Source organism: Pelobates fuscus, chromosome 3, assembly GCF_036172605.1.
Source record: "Pelobates fuscus isolate aPelFus1 chromosome 3, aPelFus1.pri, whole genome shotgun sequence".
In the NCBI taxonomy this organism is placed as follows: Eukaryota; Metazoa; Chordata; class Amphibia; order Anura; family Pelobatidae; genus Pelobates; species Pelobates fuscus.
The window spans coordinates 27,807,571-27,825,705 of record NC_086319.1 but is presented as its reverse complement, the minus strand read 5'-3'; the positions used below and the strand labels follow the sequence as shown (position 1 = coordinate 27,825,705).

At 40.7% G+C, this 18,135-nt stretch overlaps 1 protein-coding gene across 1 annotated transcript in view; it reads right to left on the bottom strand.

The window, feature by feature from the left end:
• Nucleotides 1–15,048, bottom strand: part of TSPAN12 (tetraspanin 12) — an 85,759-nt gene extending 70,711 nt beyond the window's left edge. Inside the window, exons 1-3 of the mRNA XM_063445089.1 lie at nt 14,682–15,048; nt 13,724–13,809; nt 11,120–11,260 (exon numbers count right to left, since the gene is read on the bottom strand). Coding sequence (XP_063301159.1) covers nt 11,120–11,185 — 66 coding nt within the window. The 5' untranslated portion in view covers nt 11,186–11,260; nt 13,724–13,809; nt 14,682–15,048. The remainder of the gene's footprint in view (nt 1–11,119; nt 11,261–13,723; nt 13,810–14,681) is intronic.
• Between the last annotated feature and the right edge of the window lie 3,087 nt (nt 15,049–18,135).

Here is an 18,135-nt window from a genome sequence, read left to right as displayed (position 1 = left end):
TTTTTATTTTGTATTTTGTTTTTGAGTTAATAAAGAACCAGCCTTTGGGTTTGTGTCAACCAACCTGACACTCTCAGTCTATCAGCAGCTCCCCATTTAAAAAAATGGAGTAAGAACAATACTTAATTTTTCTGTTTTGTGAATATGGAGCTACTGATAGATTGAAAGCATCAGCCCTCTGTGAGGCTTCATGATAGATGTTTGGGGGCAGAGCTAAACAACGCCGGACTGAAGACTTTGGGTGTCAGATTGTACATGAATCCCTAAAGGCAAGATGGCACATTATGAAGACGTTGTTATGGTGCCCAGAGTCCTTCTTTAAGATTAGTGCAGGAACCACGGACATTGGTTTGAAGCAGTGGTGGGCTTAAGCAAGGTATGGTTGTAAGATGTGAATAACTCTATATTTATATTGTATGATAGGCCTTGTTAGAATTTTATGTGCACTTCTCTCTTAATAAAAATTTTGCACTTTTTGTGGTCTTTACAACTGCACCACCATTAAGAAATTTATGTTCTCAATGTGCCCACTGGTGTCTTTTTGTCTGAGTCACTCTGGAGCATGCGCGTTTCTCAAACAAGTGTCTCTCCAGTCTAGACTCCACAGGAGAACATAATATTTATTTTATATAACGTTTCCTGGGGTGTTATGGTTTGCCTTTAAAAGCTTTTTGTCACTCTCTTAACACAATACAGGTTTCTGCCATTCGAGATTATTACGGTCGGCAAAGTATATACACATTTGTGCATGTCGAGTCTTGCAACCTGGATACAAAAGGCGACAGAGCAGGGGCAGACAGTCATTTGAAACTGCCAAGCATGCATGCTTTCTCGCAGCATTGCACAATAAGAGCCAGAACACTGCTACTGAAAACGGCATTTCTGTCTGACAGTATAAATATTTACTTGAAGTCGTAACAAACCCCGAGTTAGCAGGCTATGACTTCAGAAATATTTCTGCAGGATCCCAATAATATGCAGCATTTAATATAAAACACAAAGAATTCATCTTTTTTTTTGGTCGGTCTCTTTAAAGCAGCATATTATTATGTTATTATTTATAGAGCGCCAACAAATTCCGCAGCGCTTTACAATGGGTGGATGAACAGACATGTAGTTGTAACCAGACAAGTTGGACACACAGGAACAGAGGGGTTGAGGGCCCTGCTCAATGAGCTTACATGCTAGAGGGAGTGGGGTGGTAAAGTAACACAAAAGTTAAAGATAGTATTAGACTAGTGACAGTTGCAAGAGAGGAGCTATTAACAGTTTAATTGATGCACTTTTATGGAGAAGATGGTTTTTAAATTTTTTTTTTTTTAAGGAGTGGAGACTGGGTGAGCATCTAACAGAGGAGGGAAGTGAGTTCCACAGGAACGGTGCAGCCATGGAGAAGTCTTGAAGGTGAGCATCAAAGGTGGGAGTATGGACAGAAGATAGACGTAAGTCTTCAGCAGAGTGTAAGGTCCTAGACAGGACATACTTGTGTATTATGAAGGATAGATAGGTGGGAGGAGCATTATGTATATCTTACATATGAAGGGACTGACAGAAGGGTGAGGCGTGGGAGGTGTGGGCGGGCAGGAAGATGAGCCTCGCCGCCGCATTCATTGTGGACTATAACGGTGCAAGTTGGGAGCACGTCGGACCACTGGGAAGTGGATTACAGTAGTCCAGGCAAGAAAGGACAGTGGAATGGACCAGCACCTTAGTCTGGCATTAAGTAGGGTCAGATGCGCGCAATATTTTTGAGATGGAAGCGGCAGGATTTGGCGATAGACTGAACATGAGGCGTGAAGGAGAGGTCGGAGTCAAAGAGAACACCTAGGCAGTGAGCCTGCGTGGAGGAGCTGATGGTAGCACCGTTGACTTGGAGACAGACACAGGAGTAGCAACACTTGAGGGAGGAAAGACCAGAATTTCAGTTTTGGTCAAGTTGAGTTTAAGAAAGTGGTCAGCCATCCAGTTAGAAATTGCAGAGAGGCAGTCAGAGACACTAGTCAAGAGGGATGGGAAGAGATCAGGTAGATTTGCGTGTCATCCGCATAGAAATTATATTAGAAGCCAAAGGAGCTAATGAGTTTACCAAGGGAGGCAGTATAGATAGAGAACAGTAGGGGACCAAGGACTGAACCTTGGGGGCACCAACAGAGAGGAGTTGGGGAGAAGAAGCAGAGCCAGAGAAAGAAACATTGAAAGAGAGCTGGGAGAAGTAGGAGGAGCACCAGGAGAGAGCAATATCTTGTAGAACGATACTGTGGAGGATGAGAAGAAGCTGTTGATGATCAACAGTGTCAAAAACTGCAGAAAGATCAAGGAGAATTAGGATAGAGTAGTGACCACGAGATTTTGCAGCGAGTAGATAATTGGATACTTTGGTCAGTGCCGTTTCTACGGAGTGCTTAGCGCGAAAACTGGACTGATGCGGGTCTAGCAGAGAGTTGGACTTGAGGAAGTCTGTCAATCTAGCATATACAACTCTTTCAAGGATCTTGGACGCAAAAGGCAGTAGCAAGATAGGATGGTAGTTGGGCTTCTTAAGAACTGGGGTTATAGTTGCATGTTTGAAGGGTAATGGAAATATGCCAGAAAGGAGAGAGAGAGAGAGAGATTGAGAATTTTAGTGAGAGGTAGAGAAAGAGAAGACAGAGTACAGATGAGATGCAAGGGAATTGGATCTAGGGAGCAGGTAGTGGGGCGGGAGGACTGGAGCAGAGCAGAAACCTCTTCCGCTTCCGCTGTAGCGGGTGCGAATGAACATGGAATAGCAGAGGGAGTGAGGTTAGGGGAAGTAAGGGTGAGAAGAAAGATGAGAGATAGCTTCTCTGATTGTAGAGATCTTGTCAGTGAAGTGAGTTGCAAAGTCTGAGGCGGTCAAGTTAGTAGGTGGAGGAGGAACAACAGAGCGAAGAAGAGAGTTAAATGTGTAAAATTGCCGTTTGGGTTCGCGAGAGAGTGTGGTTATGAGCGTATTGAACAAATTTACTTTTGCAGAGAAAAGAGCCAAGCTGTTTGAGCGCAGCTTAAATTTATAGTGTAGAAAGTCAGACGCACAGTGAGACTTTTTCCAACAGCGTTCAGCAGTTCTGGAGCATTTTTGGAGGTATCGAGTCAGCTTGGTGTGCCATGGTTGTTTTTGGGGGTGCTTGCTGTGTTTAAATGTAGGAGGGGTCATGATGTCTAGTTGAGAGTAGAGGGTGGAATTGTAGAAGGAGGTTGCAGAGCTAGGACAGGTGAGGTTTGAGATAGGTAAAAGGAGAGTTTGGAGATTAGTGGAGAAATGCTCTAGGTCAAGACATTGGAGGTTTCTGTGAGATTGATGTTCAGACTGTGGTGTCAATTGGGTCTTGGGTATGCTGATGTCAAAAGTCAGCAGATGGTGATCAAATAGAGGAAAAGTAATATTGGAGAGATTAGAGGTGGTACAGAGGTTGGTGAAGGCAAGATCAAGAGTGTTTCCTGCTGCATGGGTTGATGAATTGGACCATTGCATGAGGCCAAAGGAGGAGGTTACAGAGAGCAGACAAGAGGCATCAGTGCAGTTGGGGTTGTTGAATGGGATATGGAAATCCCCAAGTATAAGGCAAGGAATGCTAGATGAGAGGAAGTGGGGGAGCCAGGAAGAAATTAATAGCCTAAGATGACCGAGGGTGCGGTAGATGATAGCAATTCTTAAAGGAGTGGGTTCAAATAGGCGGACAGTGTGAACTTCAAAAGAAGAAAAGGATCGGACAGGAGAAGTTATGATTGGTTGAAAGGTACATTGAGGGGAGAGAAGGATGCCTACACCAGTTCCTTAACAGTCAAGTCTGGGAGTGAGAGAGAATTGTAGCCCACCAAAACATAAAGAGGCAAGAGTAGAGCTATCAGAGGGGGACAGCCAGGTCTATGTAAGTGCAAGTAGTGTGAGTGAGTTTGAGATGAAAAAGTTGTGTATGGCTGTTGATTTTAAATTACTGCAGATGGAGCGGGCGTTCCAGAACGCACACTGAATGTTGGTAAGTGAGGGTAAAGGGCAGGGTATTGTGATGAGGTTTGTGGGGTTTCTGGTTGTCTTGGTGTGTGTAGAGAAGGTGAGGGGCCCTGGATTGGGAGAGACATCACCAGCTGCTAGAAGCAGGAGGAGAGAAAGTGACAGGAGGTGTGAATGGGTTTTCTATGCATGGGGTCTAGGATGAGATTGATTGTGGGTAGGAGTGAGAGAGTAGAAAAATAAGTGCAAGGCATGAGATGAGAGAAGGGGGAATGTAGCAGAGAGGGGCATATGTAAATGTGGGTGGGGGGATGAGTGAAGTGGGTGTAAGGAGAGATTTTTATACTGAGGGAGAAGGAGGAAATAAAGGAGGAGAAGAGATCATTGCTAAACTGGAAAAAAGTACATTGGAAATAATTGGAATATCAAGAGCAGGTGAAGGTAGGGTAAATGTTAAAGTTTTAAGGGTTAAGAAAGTGCAGGAGTGTACTAATAAGAGGCAGTGTGTACAGCTGTTATTTTTACTAATCAAAAATGTGACAGACAATCTATAAATATAATAATGTGCATGGGGTGGGATAGTGAGGGGAGGGCGGGTATCAGACTTTCTTACTGCAGTATTGGGGCTTGATAATTCTGAAATCAGGCTGTTGAATAAAGATATGTGAGGGTCAGATAGGCTTGCAATAAAGCTGAGGGAGGTGGATCTAGGTACAGAGATGAAGAGATGGATATTCAAATAAAAACAAACATATCAATAAAAGAAGGGAGGGGTCAGAGGTCAGTCGGAAATCAGAGGGGAAATAGAGGAATGCATATAGGTGAATAAAACAATTACATTTAGGGCTAGCAAAACTACACTTTAGCATGACAGACACGATATAAAGGCAGGAAAATATACACTGCACACAGGATATATAAAATAAATGTACAGGGTGCTTACATTAAATATAAATGATGCTGTGCAGGATATGTGGATTGACTGCTAAATATTTGTCAGTCTGGTTCCTAAATTTTATAAACTTTAAAGGTCTCGGAAAAGGGATTTAAAAAAATAAATAAAGGGGTGCAACAGAGGAGGAAGTAACATTTCTGTGATTTTACAATGACTGCAGATTGAAATTGCTTATGGAAGAAAAAAAAAAAAAACACAGTCATTGAATGGCGATTAGAAAACATTTTGTCAGGGTCTAAATCAGGTGGGTACAGTCCAGTAAAGGGTTACTGGTTTGAAGTGGTCATGATGGTTGGAGCCTATGTGCTTCATTTTGCTATTAAACACTGCACAGAGTTTAAACCCCCTGCTGCCTCCGGCCGCAGTATTGTGGCGTCATTAGCCAGCCTGGAATAATCAGAGTTCCAGGTGGATAATGTGAACCCTGTGAAAATATGGTATCTGATGCCAGCAGACATGGTATGCTGGGACCAGACAGCTAATGGCGGCATGGCCTCCACCTCTATGTTTTCTGTGTGCTCCCCCCATTGACCTCCAAGAGTTCCGCACAGCAAAAGTTACTGTAACGGACACCTTCCGTTAATGGACGCTTCCTAGCTTGCGCCGAGGACCACAAGCACCGCACTGGACACCACAACCACCGCAGACTCCACAACCGCCGTAGCTTAACTGGAGCCTCGTCGTCTTCAGTCCACCCTGGATCAGCTTCTGTCCTCCAGGACCGTGTGGGGAAGACCTCTCCTCCAGGAGAGCGTATCAGGAACAAGAGCTAAGTGATTAAAGCTCAAGGGAGTATGCAGAGCATAGCAATCCCCAGTGTGATTATAGCAGCTCCCTCCAATAACGAGACAAGGCTACGTTTTGAGGGATCAAGAAGAACTCTGTTAAATTACACACACTCTGCTTTTATGCAATTCTCCCCTGCAAGGGAGACGCCCACATACAATTATACATTACCCAATCACACAATGATTACATCCCACAGATTCCCTCCCCTTAGCCTGAGAGGTAACCCAATTATGCGTACAATTTAAACATACTCTAAAACCATACATCCAATATTAATAACAGTTACATATTATTAATCAGCACATTCCAAATACAAACATACCCAAAAATCATTTGAATCCGTTCAGCCGTTCGGGAGATAGGTCCTTTATGACCGACCGCAAGCACATTTTCATGCCCAAAACAGTTCCATGGATTTGGGCTGTGCGGTCGGTCTATTTTGCACCGAGAAAATGAAAAGTCCCATTCGAACGAGCGTTCAAATCTTCGAACGGGACTTAGTCTCCAGTCGTGGTGTCGAAGAAGGTACGCTGACCGCGTTCGAATAAGTTAAAATGGCCGCCGCCACGTGTTCGTTTGTCGAATGGCGGCCACTTCGACGACTTCGGCACTTCAACTGCATTCAAAGTGCCAGTTTAAAAGTTGTAACCCTGCTTCAAAGCATTTAAAGGGCCAGGTACAGCATTCAAAAATCCATCATGCCCAAATGTAATTCTTACAGGACAATACATTCCAGGGCCATAGTCGCAGGGCAGGAGGCTAGCGATAAGTCCTCTCCAATGCTCAGTGGCAAATGGCAGTTTGTCACAGTTACTCTTACTAAAACCAGGCTTTTATGAAAACACAGTTTTTTGGTTGGAGTAACCCTTGAAGTGGTCTGGACAATCATCGAGGTTTACAAGATTCCCCGCTCTCTGTACCTGTGGATGTCAGAGTATGTAGCCTTGTGAGCATGTGTCATTGTCAGAATGTGTATCTATGCATGTCTGTGTCTGTAAGTAGGTATATTTATGCTCACATGTTATTGGGGAACAACAAATGGCTTTATAAACGTTTGAGCAGGGTCCTCTTCAACCTATTGTTCCTGTAAGTTTATTTGTAATTGTCCTATTTATAGTTAAATCCCCCTCTCATAATATTGTAAAGCGCTACGGAATCTGTTGGCGCTATATAAATGGCAATAATAAATAATAATAAATATAAACTCCTGATAACACTACTGCATTTTATGCCTGGCTCTTGCACCTTAAAACATTGGTGAAAGGAGATAGTATAGCGTACTGTAAACCGTAAGACTTTCTGTCTGGGGTCATAAAAGGGTTTTAACACGCCCTGGAAAGCAGTCAACCAAAAAGGCTCTGCCATGCTCTCATTTTAATGGCTCACTCTGGTGTACAGGGCAGATGAAACCAGAGGTTAAAACAAATGATGTATATGGATATCTGTAAAACACGGCTTGTGTATGTCCCCATTCTCACCAGAAATAGGCACTGTCGCACCAACTATGCCAATATAAGAAAAGTGACATAGCAAACTTCCAATGAATTTTGCTGCAGCAAATTTTACAAAATTAGTCATCGATTTTCTAGATCATTTGAAGGAACACTGTTTACACCATAACCACTACAGCACAGCGCACAGGCATTGTTGGAAGGAGGGCTCGGATGCTCCTTTTGGCAAGTATTCAAACCGTTTTAGAACATCTTGACTTCTTACCTGTAGTCCCACTTCCACTATTTCAGCTGATCGCTCTTAGCCAATATGCTAAGCTCTGCACCATTGGGCTTAGCTTACACAGAGAGCTTCCAGTACGTTTTCTGAAGTAGTGAAGGTTCCAAGCAGACCCCAGTAAGACATCAAACCATTCTAAACCGGTTTGATTACTAATCACTACAGCATTCTGTAGTGGCTATGGTGCTCACAGTGATTTTGTAATGGCACTACAATATCCTGCCTATTCCTTCATTTATAAAGAGTTGCAAGAATAACAATTCGTATTGTGTTACATTTTGTTCTCGTGTAGAAAACCGGTTTAACCATCTTTCTAAATACCGTACAGATATATGGACAAAACTATTATCACCCCTTGAATTGCACATTGCTCCATCATGTATACATAACCATTATTGTATGTTAAGCTCCTGGTGTTTCAAATGGTTGGTTTATTTTTGAGAAATGTCTGTTTCCCATTTATGAAAAAGTATTTTGTTATTATGTTAAGCATGATAGTTTTAAGGGTAAAAAGTTTAATGGCCATTGGAGTGATACTAAAAAAACTCCAGTTAATTAAATATGTATAGGTATTTGTTTTACATTGTGAGTATTGGGCTGATATGTAGTAGTTGTTGCTGCCAAGCAGGAGTAGTGGGAGTATGAGTACAGGGCTTAAAGGGACACTATAGTCACCAGAACAACTATAGCTTAATGTAGTTGTTCTGGTGAGTATAATCATTGCCTTCAGGCATTTTAATGCAAACACTGCCTTTTCAGAGAAAATTCAGTGTTTACATTGCCCCTAGGGACACCTCGAAGTGGCCACTCCTCAGATAGCCACTGTAGGTGCTTCCTGGGGCAGTGCTGCATAGTAGGTAGCTCTGCCGTTCAGCATCCCCATGCTCTGCATGGGGATGCTGAATTTTCCTCATAGAGATGCACTGATTAAATTAATCTATGAGGATGTGCTGATTGGCCAAAACAGCATTTGACCCCGCCCCTTGCAGATTCTAGCCAATCCAATGCTTTCCCCATGGGAAAGCATTGGATTGGCTCAAAATCTTCAATTCTGATGATGTCACCAAGGGGGCGGGGCAGCGCCAGCAGACCCACACGGCGCTGGAAATGAGGTGAGTTTTAATTGCTTTTAAATGTGCTAAGGGGGGCCAAGCCACCGAAATGGTGAGTTTAGCACTATAGGCTCAGGAATATGTTTTTGTGTTCCTGGCCCTATAGTGTTCCTTTAATTTTGTATATTTGTATTTGCTTTTGTATCACACAGCCATGTTACAATGCTGCACCCCACCCCATGTTTTCCCTATTAAAGGGTTTATATAAATATCCCTCTCTGTCTCATTAGAGATTTTGACCTTTTAGCTAAAAGCAGCAAGGTGAATTGTTAGTGTAGGACTCACCTAAGAGGTTTTGCATTGATGTGGCAAATGAGCTTACATTTGAATGGCCATTGGAGTAATACTAAACAACCTCCTGATATTTAAGTGCGCATAGGGATTTGAGATAGTGCGCAAGTAACTCTTTTTTTTTTCCCCTTTGGTTTTTAAGAGTGAACACAAAACTAAGATACATAAAACAGACAACAGCTGAGCCAGAAAATGATTTGAGTTACACTGACCCCATGAAGTGGAATTCTCACTCAAGCAAGAGAGTATTTCACAGATAATGGCTGTATCACTGTAGAAAATAGATTACACTGATAAGTACGCTGATATAGCCTTATTGTTTTCTTCTGTGCAGGATCAAACCATAAAAAGTAGATTTTAAAAGTCTAGAACAGATAAGGCAATGTAGTGAACCATGAAGGACTAACTCATTACATGGACATCGTATTCGAGTACATGTATTACCACTCCAGCAGCCAACCCTAGTTAACAGATTAGTTTATAATTAAAGATCCACTGTCACTAAAATGTTCTATATATACTGTAAATCTGTTTTAAACAACATTTCTAACACATTGAATGTTGCTGTCATCTAACCACACAATAGTATGTTTAAATGTTATTATCACTTGACAATGTAACAGTTTTTCTTCGGAGAAGAGGCCACCTTGAGGTCATGTGATGTCAGTAGCCAATCAGAATATGGGGGTTTTCTAAAGAAGCTCAACAAGGAAAAGGTGTAAAATGTTAAACTCTCCAACAATACATTGCCCACTATGCCCAAAATTTGTGAAGTTAAAAACTCGCTTCCCTCCTCCGTTAGATGCTCACCCAGTCTCCACTCCTTCAAAAAATCGTTAAAAACCCACTTCTTCATAAAAGCGTATCAATTAAACTGTTAATAGCTCCTGACTGATTCCTCTTCTGCAACTGTCACTAGTCTAATACTATCCTATACCTTTTTTGTGTCACTTTACCCCACTCCCTCTAGTATGTAAGCTCATTGAGCAGGGCCCTCAACCCCTCTGTTCCTGTGTGTCCAACTTGTCTGGTTACAACTACATGTCTGTTCGTCCACCCATTGTAAAGCGCTGCGGAATTTGTTGGCGCTATATAAATTACATAATAATAATAATAATAATAATAATAAGTAATTTTGTGTTTGTATATATTTTTTTTCGAGGGATTTATTTCGTTTTTAAGTTTGGTGGTCACAGACAGAGTAATCAGAGACTACATGTACAGCAGTACAAATAATTTGTACATCACAACCCAAATGTTCTTGATACACATTGCAAACAATAAGGTACAACGTTCGGGTGGGGGGGGAGTTTAGCAAATGGAGATTAGTACTGCCCCGTTTTGGCTGATTATATGTAATATTGTAAACCGCTGTGGAACAAGTTGGCACAATATAAATACCAATAATAATAATAATAGTACAGTACTATTAACATGTCTGGCTTATTTTCAGCTTAAAATACCATAATGTAGCTCTTCAGTCATTCACTAATAGGACACTTGCCTTGCCTTTTTTACTCCACAACACATCGGCCGTCATATTGGCACTGACACGGACAATATGAAAATATAACAACGCTATGCTGAATTATAACAATTCCTGCAAATTATATTTCCTCAAGACTTGCTACTTTTATGTTTTATTTTATTTTTTGTGAGGACCAATAGATTATTATCACAATGGAAGGGCTTAATAAATCCTGTACAGAAACCCCACAAAGCTCTAACGACCCATGTCTTATCATTTTCAAAACCTCTTTGCTTTTCTGTGTCCCACTATCACTTATAGCAACTTGCCATTTTCACATAAAAGGGTTTCCATGAATTACAATGTTACGTATCATGTATGATGGGAGTTGTAGTTGGGCGCATCAATCGTTTGGCTACATCCCCAAAATACCTAACCAAAGACTTTAAGGGTGGACTTAAAACATATGACTACATTCATTTAGGAGAGTGATGAAAGCAAAAGTATTGCTTCTTTAGTTCCAGGGCAGTCATTTAATCACCCTCTCTCTTTGATAAAGGACAGGAAAAAAAAAAAAAGTTGGCACAAGAACTGGCACATGCGGCCACAGTGTACATTGATCAAAGGAGCTAATAGAACACAACTCTTAGATCTTTGGAAAATTCCTTTTAATCCTGTTAAATGAATTAATGCTTAGCTGTGCCCTTTGGTATACTCACTCTACCCTTGGCCGATGAAACCAGAGACAAGAAATTGCCACCTGCTAGATAGCCTGGGACTGCCTGGCCTTCTTGACTCACCCAAAAAAGCAAATTGAGGGCGTAGAGCAGGCATCGCAGACACTTCACAGAGTCCTCTCGGGCCATTGTGTAATCTTGCAGGAGAATGCCCCATCCTTTCACCACTTCATCCTCTCTTGGGACTACAGGAGATTCAAAGCACTTCAAAAGAGAAAAAAAAAAAAAAAAATAGGAAAGAGATCAGCTTGCAAATAGCTTCTGTAAAAGCCCAGACCGGTTTACCAATGACTATAACTATTATTTGATGTACACCACGAAAAGCAGGTGCACTTATTCACACAAATACACTCAAAGAAAAGAAAGAACGATTCCCACCACTTACTTCATTTTATCCCTCAAGTGGCTGTATATCATTAAATGTTAAAACCACACTTCAGATCAGCATGGTTTCACGGCCCCTCTGTAAACTTCTTATCTTACATTCTATTCTTTTTTTGCTGTCTTTCAAAACAGAGAGAATATTGTGATAAAATTCAGATTTAAAGCCTCAGGACTACAGGTGATCGACCTGTTCATTCCGAGGCAAAATAATAAACAGGGCTGAGAAAAGTAGGTGTAAAGACAAATAAGTCAATGGGGCCTGATGGAATACACCCAAAATTATTAAAATAACCTTATGGTGTACTAGGAAATCCATTAACAGGTTTATTTAACCAATCATTGGTAACAGGAGTAGTCCCAGAAGATTGGAAATTAGCGAATGTTGTGCCCATTCACAAGAAAGGTAGTAGGGAGGAGTTGGGCAACTACAGGCCAGTAAGCCTTACTTCAGTAGTCGGGAAAGTAATGGAAACCATATTAAAGGATAGGATTGTTGAACATCTAAAATCACATGGATTTCAAGATCAGAGACAAAATGGGTTTACTTCAGGGAGATCATGCCAAACTAATCTTATTGATTTTTTTGATTGGGTAAATAAAATAATAGATCAGGGTGCTGCAGTAGACATTGCTTACTTAGATTTCATTAAGGCTTTTGACACTGTTGCACATAGAAGACTTGTCAATAAACTGCAATCTTTAAGTTTGGATTCCAATATTGTTGAATGGGTAAGGCAGTGGTTGAGTGACAGGCAACAGAGGATTGTAGTCAATGGAGTATATTCGAAGCATGGACTGGTCACCAGTGGGGTACCTCGGGGATCTGTACTTGGACCCATTCTCTTTAATGTTTTTATTAGTGATATTGCAGAAGGTCTTGATGGTAAGGTATGTATTTTTGCTGATGATACAAAGATATGTAACAGGGTTGATGTTCCAGGAGGGATAAACCAAATGATTTAGATAAATTATAAAAATGGTCAGAGTTGTGGCAACTGAAATTTAATGTGGATAAGTGTAAGATAATGCATCTTGGACGTAAAAATCCAAGGTCAAAGTACAGAATATTTGATAGAGTCCTAACATCTGAGGAAAGGGATTTAGGGGTGATTATTTCTGATGACTTAACCCCTCAAGCACCAAACTTCTGGAATAAAAGGGCATCCTGACATGTCACACATGTCATGTGTCCTTAAGGGGTTAAAGGCCATTGTACAGAACACTGGTGAGACCTCACTTGGAGTATTGTATGCAGTACTGGAGACCGTATCTCCAGAAGGGTATTGATACTTTAGAGAGAGCTTCCTGGATTGCAGGACAAAAAATAAAATAAAAAAAACTTACCAGGAAAGGTTAAAGGATCTTAACATGTATAGCTTGGAGGAAAGACGAGACGGGGGATATGATAGAAACATTTAAATACATAAAGGGAATCAACACAGTAAAGGAGGAGACTATATTTAAAAGTAGAAAAACTACCACAACAAGAGGATATAGTCTTAAATTAGAGGGGCAAAGGTTTAAACATAATATCAGTAAGTATTACTTTACTGAGAGGGTAGTGGATGCATGGAATAGCCTTCCAACTGAAGTGGTAGAGGTTAACACAGTAAATGAGTTTAAGCATGCGTGGGATAGACATAAAGCTATCCTAACTATAAGAAAAGGCCAGGGACTAATGAAAGTATTTAGAAAATTGGGCAGACTAGATGGGCCGAATGGTTCATGTGTGCCGTCACATTCTATGTTTCTATCTGTCCTGCAGTATTTAAATGCAACTTAGTACAAGACAGAAATTTTCCTGTGCCTCCTGTCAACCTGCAATTATAACGTACACTTACTACTGAAGTCTGTAGTTATATTAAATCTTTACAGCCGAAGATAAAATAGAGAGTAAATATGTATGTGAGCGAGAAACAAGTTATGATAAATATGTGAGATTTTACACAACTTCCTTAAAAAGAAACGTATTCACCAAATTGCAAATTCAAAGGGAATTTAAAATAAAAGGACAAAAATAGCCAAACTGGAACAATTCACTCAGTCAGTTATGCTTCTCAGTTACTTTGACCTTTAATTTAAAACTCACTTTGAATTTTTTAATAAACCCAAGTCTAGTTACTAAGGTGGGAATTATGCAGAATTGACATTTTTTTTTACTTTAGCCTCATTTTTCCATTCCATTGTCAGTTCTTCACATTTCCTGTTTTAGAAAGTTACCAGTGAAGCGTTTCATTATTATAAGAGACCAACAATGAAATCTGCCACGTGCTTTTAAAATACCTGAGAGACCGGTCCGTAGTGCTGTCCAGGTACCAAACCTAGCCAGACAAGGAAGAAGTTCCAGGTCCCAAGTCATCTACTTCATTCTAAAATAGAGAAGAGACAGTCCAAACTTAGTTCTCATTAAAAAAGTATTAGTCTTGCAATCATTCTTTAAACTTATAGGGCTTATTCACTAAATACCTAATTACATTGAGCTGAATACCACATTGAAAGTCAACATTTCACTATAAGAGAATATTTCCCAAATCATTTGTTTTGGTCTAAATGATACATAGTTTCAGTTTAATACAATTCAATGTGGAGTGAGTGACTCCTAGGAGCTAAGTAGTGCAAGACTTGTCAATGAGGTGATACAGGAAAACATTGAAATATCTGTTCAGCTCATAAATATTTGACCATGTGTCCACTCCAGATTCTACCATAACAGGATGGGGGGGGGGGGGGGGGGGATCCAAAATCCTAAATATTATTGGTGCAAACAATAAACCTTACAACTAGAGTATTGGATTTTATAAATAAACAAAACACTTCATGTAATCGGATGTCACTGCTGCACAAGTTTTCAAATTAAATTACTTACATGGGGAGGGGGTAACTAATTAACTACAATTCCCATGCTGCTTTGCTAGACAAAAAGGCGTGGTAGTTCTAGAACAGCTGATACCTGTGGTTGATCTGTAGATGCTGTGGTTATAAAAGTGTTTATTAGAGATCCAGAGACAGCCATGTGCCTGCTGGGGATTCAGCCTGGGAATGTGAGATTGGACTGGGCAGTGCTTAGTCCTGGAATTTGGAGAGTGCAGTCAGGGGCTGTGACCTGCAGCCATTTGTATGTGTGCAGCTGTGTATCAAGCAGAGTAACAATGTAACAAACTGACTGCCAGAGCCAGCTAACTGCAGGACTCCCATGGGGGAAGCCCCCTCCAGGAGCAGTGAGCAGGAACGGGGAGCTCACCTGTCAGTGTGGGATCCTCAGCCTGCGATCTCCTGCAGACACTTCCAGGACAAGTTCTCTGACACTATGTAGCAGTCATTTCCAGAGAAGGAGGAACACTGTTAGAAGATCCAGAGTGGGCTAACATTTCACTTCATTGGTAGTGTGTGTCCCTGGGGGTCCCAGCTCTGTCTGACTGCAGAGGAGAAGCCCCCCTTGCGTTTTGCAGAGCTCTCAGCTGCTCAGAGCTGTGCCAAGATCAGCAGGAGAAAGGAACTGTGCGCGCATGCGCTGTGAAGGTCCCAGCTTCATTGTTGGGTCTTAAAAAGACATTTGATAAGTGCAGGACCCAGTCTAGGAATAACTCTCTCACTCACCCCAGGATTCCTCGCACTCAGTGATCACCTCCTCCCCCCCCCCCCCCCCCCCCCCATGCTTTGACTGACAGCACTGAGCTGGGTTTCCAAGAAAAGAATCTCAGTTAGAAAGTTTCAAACTGCTAATTAATCAGAATTTTAAACTATATTTCTAATCAGACATTCTGGAAGCACACACACGTGCCTGGGTGCAGTTAGACAGTGAGTGGCTGAATGAAACAATGTATCCATTCTCAGGTTTATAAGTAAATATACGATCTGTTGGTGAGAACTAGGTTAAAGGTTTTTAGTGACCCCATTATTTACTTTATAGGAGGAATTATAGTGACACATCTATTATGGGCTATATAAATATTCTAATAACCATAATGGGAGAACTTAGGAGACATTATAAACCAAGGCAAAGCAGTGCCAGTGGTCTATAAATTACATACATGTTATAAAATATAACAATTACAAGGTAATGTTGGTTTAAGTGTTATGGTCGTGTAGGGGGTTAATGGTTAGTGTTAGAGTAGTGTAGTATGTCAGTGGTTAGTGTTATAGTAGTGAAGGGGTTCATGTTTAGTGCTGGTGTTAGTGCAATGTGTAGTGTTATAGTAGTGTAGGGGTTCATGTTTAGTTATTGGGTGGTGTTATAGTAGTGTCTTAGTTAATGGGTAGTGTTATAGTAGTGTCTTAGTTAATAGTTTTATAGTAGTGTAGAGGCTCCTGTTTAGTGGTGGTTTTAGTGCAGTGTGTCAGTTAATGGGTAGTATTATAGTAGTGTCTTAGTTAATGGTTAGTGTTATAGTAGTCTAGGGGTTCATGTTTAGTTATGGTGTGTCAGTTAATGGGAATTGTGTTATTCTAGTAGTGTAGGGATGGTGTTTAGTGATGGTGTTAGTGCAGTGTGTCAGTTAATGGTTAGTGTTGTCTTATAGTAGTGTAGGGCTCATGTTTAGTGATGGTGTTAGTGCAGTGTGTCAGTTAATGGTTAGTGTTGTGTTATAGTAGTGTAGGGCTCATGTTTAGTGATGGTGTTAGTGCAGTGTGTCAGTTAATGGTTAGTGTTGTGTTATAGTAGTGTAGGGTTCTTGTTTAGTGATGGTGTTAGTGCAGTGTGTCAGTTAATGGTTAGTGTTATAGTAGTGTAGGGTTCTTGTTTAGTGATGGTGTTAGTGTTGTGTGCCAGTTAATGGGCAGTGTTATGGAAGTGTTCTTGTTAAATATTTTGTTGAGTAGGAGTTAATATTCAGTGATAGTGCAGTGAATTATGAAATTTTAGACCTGCTGCCACTTTAATGACAGCTGGAATAGCTGCTGCCTAGGAATATAACTCATACTAACCCCAGGCAGCACTGGGACTTGTGTGTGTGTGTATATATATATATATATATATATATATATATATATATATATATATATATATATATATATATATATATATATCCCAGTGCTATCCTTACCCTAAAGACCTATATATATATATATATATATATATAGATATGTGCCAGTGCCGCTCTTGCTATAAGGACAGCACTGGGACATGTGTAAATATCCCAGGGCTGTATGAGATTAGTAGGAGCTACATTTTTAGGCAGCAGTTATTTCAACTGTCATCATTAAAAAGGTCAGCAGGTGTAGAATGTCATAATTCTGCCCAAGATTAGGGCCCTGAACTGCATGTGGGAGATGTATGCATTATTCCTCATTCGTTACAGATAATGACACCACTTTGCGTTGTGTAGGAGTTCTAAAACGAAATTGTGGCAACATTTTGACATTTAAACAGCAGTCTAATAAGTCACCGCCATAGTGTCTTTATATTAGAAAAAAAAAGTATGTATTTGTGAATATTTAGAATTAAAAGAGAAATATATTATTTCTAGAGGTAGAAATTATTCGCTGTTATTAACTCTTTAACAAACATCTTTGCACAAAAAAAGAAAAACAAGTGTTACAATGAATTGGATGGATGTGTAGCTAACACATGAAATTAAAAGAAAACAGCAATTGCTGTAAAAAACTCACTAAAATGTGATTACCGTTCGCTATGTAAGTTACTGTGTACATACATTTTAATTTTATTTTTTTTAACCCCTTAAGGACCAAACTTCTGTAATAAAAGGGTATCATGACATGTCACACATGTCATGTGTCCTTAAGGGGTTAAAAAACATGCAGTGATAATGCATCAACTTTAATGGAACATTGCAATTACTATAACTACTACGGCTCACTGTGATTCTTTAGGCAGAAATTAGAAATAAAATAAGGAGGACAATGTGTAGAGCGATCAGTAAGCTCCACTTTTAGGTGCCTAGGCAGTACAATCCCCACCTAAAGATGTAAGGTGTGTCATAGACCTCAGCTTGGGTGTCTCCGTCAAGCATCCCTCTCTTTCAGCATTGGATACCTGGAGTGATTGTAGCTGTTATAGCTGCCTCACCCAAACACTAGCTAAGACTTAATAAAGGGTGAATAAGAACTGGTTTACTAAGAACAAGGCAAAATTACACAAATAACCCTCATATGTCTTATATCCCTAGATAGATCTCCCTCTCTGTCTGGTTTGTTCACAAGCGCTCTCTTGTCCTACTCACGTTTGTTGGATCGCTGTCCAGTTAAAGTCTTAGCTGGACGCTGTTGTTTTCCGATCCTATGGAGATTTCCACGCGGCCGGACAGAGTGACTGCTAGGAGACTTGCGGCCTTACCTGCCAGGCCCAGCCACTGGGTGGGTTGGAGTAAGGACGCTCTTCGGGACTGTGATGGTGAAGGACAGGGGGAAAACCAGGGAGTGTGACTTCAGCTGTTAATTAAGAAATTGGGGTGAATGTCTCTACATGGTGGCACAACTGCAGTTCTGTCTCAAGGTGTATCTCTTGGTCCAATGGAAGGTAGTCTGGAGGTTATGCAATAAAAACAAAATAGATACCAATAAAGTGTAGTATTATTGATGTCACAAGTGGGGAGGATATTTTATAAATATGCACTCACATTTTATAGAGCCCAGGGATGGCTTCCAATAGATAGCATAAAGTGGTGCAATCCCCAATCTTGTTATATGTTAGTGATATGTTGGTGGTAGTGGTCCTCAACGTGATGGTATATATA